Source organism: Engraulis encrasicolus, chromosome 20 (genome assembly GCF_034702125.1).
Source record: "Engraulis encrasicolus isolate BLACKSEA-1 chromosome 20, IST_EnEncr_1.0, whole genome shotgun sequence".
NCBI classification, from domain to species: Eukaryota; Metazoa; Chordata; class Actinopteri; order Clupeiformes; family Engraulidae; genus Engraulis; species Engraulis encrasicolus.
The window spans coordinates 16,993,712-17,001,303 of NC_085876.1; the positions used below are offsets into that span (position 1 = coordinate 16,993,712).

At 45.0% G+C, this 7,592-nt stretch overlaps 1 protein-coding gene across 1 annotated transcript; it reads right to left on the minus strand.

Annotated features, from left to right (window-relative positions):
- Positions 1-1,178: 1,178 nt before the first annotated feature.
- Positions 1,179-4,868, minus strand: LOC134436346 (cathepsin S-like). The gene is made up of 8 exons (XM_063185502.1): positions 4,801-4,868; positions 4,490-4,616; positions 4,062-4,184; positions 3,485-3,637; positions 2,759-2,983; positions 2,021-2,186; positions 1,511-1,613; positions 1,179-1,357 (listed from the first exon to the last, which is right to left on the minus strand). Exons 2-8 carry the CDS (start codon positions 4,607-4,609, stop codon positions 1,258-1,260), a joined length of 990 nt encoding a protein of 329 aa, XP_063041572.1. The 5' UTR covers positions 4,610-4,616; positions 4,801-4,868; the 3' UTR covers positions 1,179-1,257.
- Positions 4,869-7,592: the final 2,724 nt, after the last annotated feature.

Consider the following 7,592-nt stretch of genomic DNA (forward strand, 5'->3'; position numbering starts at 1 on the left):
AATGTGTGTGTGTATGAATGTGTGCGTGTATAAATGTGTCGGACATATTTGCTGAGGAATAAGACCGGACACCCTTTTCTTGTGTCGATGCCACAGTACTCCCTTGGGTGCACCATCCACACACCTAGATGTGCCACAGTGACAGAATCAGACCTTGTGTCACAATATGGTTCATTTACAATATGGTCCATTTATACAACATGGAACAGATGAGTTAACATGTGCAACAGATGACAAAATACAGAGGAACAAATCAGAACATTTTGAAACCTCAGCTGTTGATCTCCAGAGGGCAGAAAACACATTCAAAACTAGAAATGCACTCCAAGTGCAGACTTCCAAGGAAGTTGTTTGATGGAACATTTGACTGTTACACCCATGTCTTTCTGCTTTCTTTGTGGAGTTAGATGGAGAAATAGGCTACTTCTGGTCAGTCATTGGAATGGAGGGAAATCACCCAATAATTGAACCCACAACTGCAGTCACATCTGGGTATCGGGTGACTTTTCATACAGCTAGCAAAATGGCGCATTAATCAAAATAAATATGCAGGACTTAGAATAAAAAAGGTCAGATCAAGTGGAATATGTGTGGTCAACGGTCACTCCATTCACTTGTGGGGTTGTGAACAGTCCAAACTGACAAGACTGAACAATCGTGGGGGAAGGAAATTGTGGGCAATACCGAATGGTCCAGAAACTTCTTACAAATCCTGAGCATGCCCAGTAAAGCAGATGAGAAGCTTGCGGCCACACGTTCAGAGCCAAAAAGGAAGCAGGAACCATTTACACACAGAACCTGTTCTCCAGTAGCCTGGGAGTACCCATGCTGCCTTGCGCATTCTTTTCACACTTGTGATTGAGTATGGCGTTTGCCGCCAGACAAGTTCTCCAGCTCACCTTTGCCATTTGCAAACAAACTGCGGAGACTTCAGTAATCCTGTGCCACTCCTTCACAAGTTTTTATGCCAAGGCACACCAGTAAATCGGGAGACTAGTGTAAGGGTTAAGGGCTGTTCAGAAGCCACCAGTAAGGCACATGACCAATTGGACCCCTCTTCCAAATGAAAACATGATTGAAACTCCAAATGTGTTGAACACAGAACTGACACCACCAAGTTAATCCACTCAGGAATGCATACAACTGCCAAGAATGAAGCACACTTAACTACAAGGCCATGCAATTAAAATAGTTTTTTTTATTGAACAGAACATTTAAAAAGGATTTGCAACAATATAAAAGCTTTATCCATCAAGTTCACATTTTTGGGTAACAGGGGTAGAGGGCAATGCCACACTCGTTGCCATGGTTCCTTGCGATTTTGACGTAGCCCTTCTCACCGTAGTGTTGGCCCCAACTGTTGAGGGAGAGAAGAGACCTTAACCTTTCAAAGACACTGTAGAAGTGGTGCCACCTTGTGGCAGTCAGACAAAACACTCCTCCCATTCAGAATGCCAACATGTGTTATTCAATGTATTGTAAAGTCAAGCAGAAGAGTTAAGTCACAGACCTGTTTTTAACCAGCCAGTAGTCATGGCCCTTCAGGTTTCCATAGCCTACGAGCAGAACTCCATGGTTCACATTCTTGGAGCACAACGGATCCTTGTACACGCCTGGGGAGGGGGAAAAAATTGCAGTCCAAATAGGACAATCCAAAACCAAGGACTATTGGGAAGAAGTCATTGTATTGCAGAGACCCCACTACAAGAACCATTGCACTACAGCACCATGTGCTTTTGAGGGAAATAGTTGCAGTAGGCCATATTAAATTTGGGGTGATTGGGGGGGCTTAAATAAGCCTTACTTTTTGGGCGAGGGGGTGAGGGTCCCAGAACAAACTGAGGTTATGCAGTGCAATTTCATTGACATTCCTCCACATTTGTTCTAGCCAATACAAATGAACATGCCTGCGTCAATTAACAAATGCATTCAGATAAAGCAGCCAATTAGTCAAATCTCCCAGAAGCCATGCCAGGTTGCAGAACTTCGTTAAACCCAGCATGAAAAGGTTACAACTCACCACTGTGGTAGAAGATGAAGGTCAGCCGAGAGGCGTCGATGGCAACAGAGATGGGACCCACGTGGGAAACTGCCGCCATCAGAGCCTCCTCGTCACCCTTCGGCAGGCAGCTGTAGCCGGTGCAGTTGGCAGCTCGATGGCGGGGCTCGTAGCGGCAGCGTCCCTCCTAGTTGAGAACACAAGAGAATTCAGTGCTAGGGACGTGAACCAACAGCCAGGCTATGCCCTCCTAGTGATGACACTTTCAGCATTGCAACTAGTCAGCTCAAGAGCAATGCAAGTACTTTCTGAGTTACTGAAAATACAGGAACTCCCACTTTGTGGGTAAGCAAATAACCACAGGCAAACCAAGGGAGGCGGGTCAACCATGCCATTTAGGAAATGTTAATAGTTATGGTCTTGGTCAGACCAAGTCTCGAGATTTGAAAGTCGATGATAATCAGGCTAGTGAACCAATACTTCAATTGCATTTGTTATATTACACAGCTGGTATACAAACTTTACTCCTCATTTTGCACAGTAGGCCTACATTCTGCAATACCATGGCCTCCATCACTGCCAATGATGTTATGTAGCTGTGGTGGTCTTGTCTAGTGGTTTTATTGTAATGTAGCTTTTTGCCACCTTCTTGGCCAGGACTCCCTGGAAGAAGAGTTAGTCTAACTCAATGGGACTGTCCTGGTTAAATAAAGGATAATGGAAAAATAAAAATGAGCATAAGCAGGAAACCCAACCCACCCTGGCCTCGTACGGATATCCCTTCTCCGAGTCGATGCCGTGGTTGTCCTTGACGTATTGGAAGGCGTTGGTCATGAATCCGCCGTTGCAGCCGTAGGTGTTGTACTTGGTGGCGCAGTCCACCAGGTTCTGGGGGCTGAGGGACACCAGGGAGCCGGAGGTCTTCTTCAGCTGGCCCTCCAGGGCCCCCACCGCACTGAAGGCCCAGCAGGAACCACAGCGACCCTGAGGAACACGCATACACAAGGTCACACCGACAGCATTTTCCACAGCAGTGCCTGCCCTGATCCACAAAAGTCACACTGGCAGACAGGGCTTTAAATTAACACCAGCCAAATGCTGGTGAAAATTCAGTTTAGCTGGTAGAAAAGACCAACTTACTAGCCACTTTCACCCATTAGTGGGTATGCGTTTGGCTAGTTATATTACCATCTACTTGTCATTTTGGCTGGTGATAAAAGTTAATTTAGAGCCCTGCTGGCAGATAAATATTCAGATGCAACAAGCAATTGAGATTTGAATTCAAGTAAAACTGTTGGACACGGGGGCAAGTCTACAGAACCCCTTGAAATCACATGGGGAGATGCACAACTGTTACTTAGGCAATCTTAATGAGCACATGTGGTTGCACAGTAGAGTAGTTGTACTTAACCTTGGATTATACATCTGCTAAAGTTTCCTGAATCTTTTCATACAAACCATTGGAAATAAAAACCCTATACCTACCTGCATCTTGACCTCAGTCACCCAGCCCGCTTCCCTCCAGTCCACATGCGAAGGAACGGGTCTCTGCAGGAGTATTGGCATCCTGCGCGGGCCCAGCTCCTCTTCCCGGGGCTCCAGGGTGCTGGTGAGCAAGCTAATGATCTCCACTGGGGCCTACAAGGAATCAAGACACCGAGAAGAACGGTAAAGTACTCCTCAGCTTTTACCCTTCTTCAGAGGGCCTACATGTTTGAGGCAGTTGAATACCTACAGAGTCTACAAAGATTGGTCAATCCATGGTGGAAAAGCCAATTCCTACAGGTCTTTCAGGGACTGACAGGGTTTTTTTTGCCCACTGTGGCTACTGCTTTTCCTGAATGACTAGCCATAGTAGTGTTGACAGTAATTGATGCACAACTGTGATGTGCCAAAGTAAACAAACAAAATGGTCAACCATCAAAGCAATTAATGAGCCTTAAATCATTAGCCTCAGCCCAGTTTTACCAACATATGGCCAACTGGTCAGATCAAGCCCTGGTGCTCTTGCCTTCACAGGGTGAAGTTGAACCGCTAAATTAGAAACTAGGAGGCAACTCACCAGGTCACCAAAGTGATTCATGCCCAGCTTGTAGGAGTGAACCCCGAAGGAGGCCTCGCGATTGTGTTGCTCGATCATGTTGAAATGGTCCTCCCAGATACCACGCCTCATATGCTCCTCAATCTGGGAATTGAAGAGAGTTCAAAAGGTCACACGCACACACACCACATTAGCCTAGACTTTACACAACTGAAGAGATTTTTATATTGAAGACCAAAAGCCTCAACTTGATTGTAGTGTGTTCACCTGACACAGCAAACACTGGCCTGATTTAAAAAATATATATAAAAGATAAGTCATAGCAACCCAATCCACCACACATGCACACACAGTGTGGCATCCAAGAGAAGTTTTACCATAGTAAACACAATTAAAGCCACTAGTTCTAGCTTCTAAGTTCTCCAGAAGTCACAGGCCTCTTGTAGTACCTGGTGATGATAGAATTTCCCATGGGTCAGTTTCCAGTCCATCCAGTGGTCATCTAGACTAGGGTCAATCAGGGCCGCTGCGGTTCCACAAAGCAAAGCAACCAACAGGCTCCCCAACATCTTGATCCTGCATGGACATTGAAAACACACCACACAAACACATCACACCCAAAGAAACAGCAACAGACAAAACAAGGTATCTGACTAAAACCGATGAAACATAGGCTATTTCAAGGCCAGAACTACAGGAAAAGGTGAAAAAAATATTGCAGGAGTATGGTAGAGTTGGTTCACCATTAACCATTACATACCTCTCTTCAGACAACAACTGCTGACGAAAGATGTTTTGGATTCCCTTTTATTGGGCCTATGACTGCCTTGTTAGCGCTAATGAGGATCTACCACACCTGTCCTGACCATGTGCACAGGTGCAAAGCATGGCAAGGCTTAATTAGGTAATTGGCTTAGATGTTGTGTGCGTTCCAATATGCGACCATGCATCCTCCACTTGTGCTTGTGACCTCGTACCAGGAAGTAATACGTTGTGATGACATCACTGACAACAGCATTATATTTCAATATCTCGCAAAAGCTCAATTGTTTAGTCATTTTGTCATTTGCAAACTGGATGGTGAATGAAGAATAGTTCCTCAAAAATTGTTGTGGCTAGGCTGACAGCGGGGAAACTGAATTGTTTTCGGCACGGAGGCGGTGCATCGGCAAAACGTGCCACAAGCACAAGTGGAGGACGCAAGGTCGCATATTGGAATGTACTCGTTGTGTCAGTATCCAACTGAAAATGACATTTCATTCATTTTGAAAATACTCTGCTTCCGTATGGTAGCCTACTGTTAACAGGGCTTTAAATTAACTTTTTCCATCAGCCAAAATAGCTTATAATCTTACTAGCCAAATTCCCTAATGGGTAAAACTGCCCATGGTAGGTTGGTCTTTTCTTCCAGTCAAATTCAAATTTCTCCAGTATTTGACCGACTGGATGGTGTTAATTTAAAGCCCTTACTGTTAATATTATTTGCACATTTTTACTGCTGAATAAAGGCAAGGAATCAGTGCGCATATTTTACCAATAAATAGTGCTATACCTACTTTTCACCACTGGAGGGTGGTAGTCCACTCTCTGCCAGAGCCGTAGAGAAGTCGTGTTTTACTGTTTCTCAAACACACACACACACACACACACACACACACACACACACACACACACACACACACACACACACACACACACACACACACACACACACACACACACACACACACACACACACACACACACACACCTCACTCCCTATCTTTTCACAAACACAAACACACCACACCTTTTAAACTTTAAAAGACCTGTGATCCTCCAGACTCAAATTTGGGGACAGAAATGTCCAACTGATTTTTATTGCTATGACATTTTTCACTCTGAAGACATTTGGGGTGAGAGTCTATGATTGCACATAGCCGGGAAGCTACAGTGAACAGGAATTTGAAACACGCAATTGCTGTGGCAACATTCATGGTGAAATGCAAATAGTTGCATTTGCAGCATTAGTCCTGCATTGGTGCACAGATAGTACCCTGTTCATGTGTCCTCACCCTAAGTCAATACGTTGCGTTCTCACTGCGCGCATTTTTTGTACAGTAAAATTCAAAAAGTTCCATGGAACTCTCTGAGAGCATTCCATTCCAAAACAACAAAGCCTGTCCCTGGCTGTCAGCACAGAGAGGTGTGGCCATCATGCACAGTTGGATACTACAGCAACAGAGTGGCGATGAAGGCTATTGCCAGAGGTGTTGGTCCAGGCCTGAACAAATAGAGCATTTCCTGGTGGGCTGGTCCACAAAGGGGCGATGCTGTTGATTGTTTTGTTTTTTTACATTTTCTTAGATACTGACCCACAATACAAAGGGATCCTGGCAAAAAAATTATGGCACCCTCTTTTGGTCCCATTGCATCCCTGCACATAGCTACTAACTCTACAAACGTGGAGATCTGACTTATGTCTACTATTGGGCTAAATGCTGCTGACCTCTGGGCAGGGAAGTCGACAAGGGTGGGTCAAATGGGTCAGCTGTCCCGGGCCCAGGGAGATGGGGCGCCCATAATTGGGTCCTCATTGCATTGACTGTATTGGGTGGGGGGCCCTTTCAGAGGATTTCGCCCTGGGCCCAGCCAAAGCTGTCAGCGCCCCTGCCTCTGTGCATCTCTGTCCAGTCTCTTCACTAGTTCCCAGGTCGCCACAGCAAAGTCATCACAGAGTACCATTATCTTACTTGTCTAACAATATTTATGGCAATAAAAGTTAAAATAGGAGTTGTATGGTGGTACATTAGACAATAAACCTGACAATGTGCTAAGTGTACTTGCTCAGTTGTTAACTACAGTATGTACAGCAGTTTCCTGGGCTGTAAATTTCAACAACATGCGTGGTTGTAAACTGTCATAGAAAAAATGTGTGGGAAAAACAGTATCTTAAAAACCTCTGTTGACCTGTTCACTTAATCCCTCTGTGTAGTCAGTGGTAATCGAGAAGATGCAATGTGGGTTGGGCTGTGATGTTTTCACAGAGTGTCAAAGGTCACAATAGGCTAAATGTCACTTCAAACTGCCAGAGCCGGTATGCAGGAAAGCTGACAGGGGGGGCAAAGTGTCCTGGGCCCAATGAGAGAGGGGGCCCAGAATTGGATCCTCGTTACATTGTATGTATTGGTTTGGGAACCTTTCAGATGCCTTTGTCCCAAGCCCAGTCAAAGCTGTCAGCGGCCCTGCTTGTATGACATGCTGTCAATGCTGGCAAATAAAGAGTGACTAACCCATTAACAAGCCCTCCATTGTCCTCTGCCATCATAAGGGTGTCAATTACATGGAAAACAGCACCTAACCTGAATATCAGGCTTTGTTGCATGATCTGTGGGCCTATGCGTTGACATGGATGTTTAACTCCCTTGTATGATCAGTTCCTCAGACGCGGATTCTTCTTTTATTACCAAAAGATCTGGCTTGATAGGGTTCACTGATATTGATATCGGTTTACGGATATTACTGATGTTGTTAAATATTCATAGGCTTTGGTCATAATAGGCATAGGCCTAC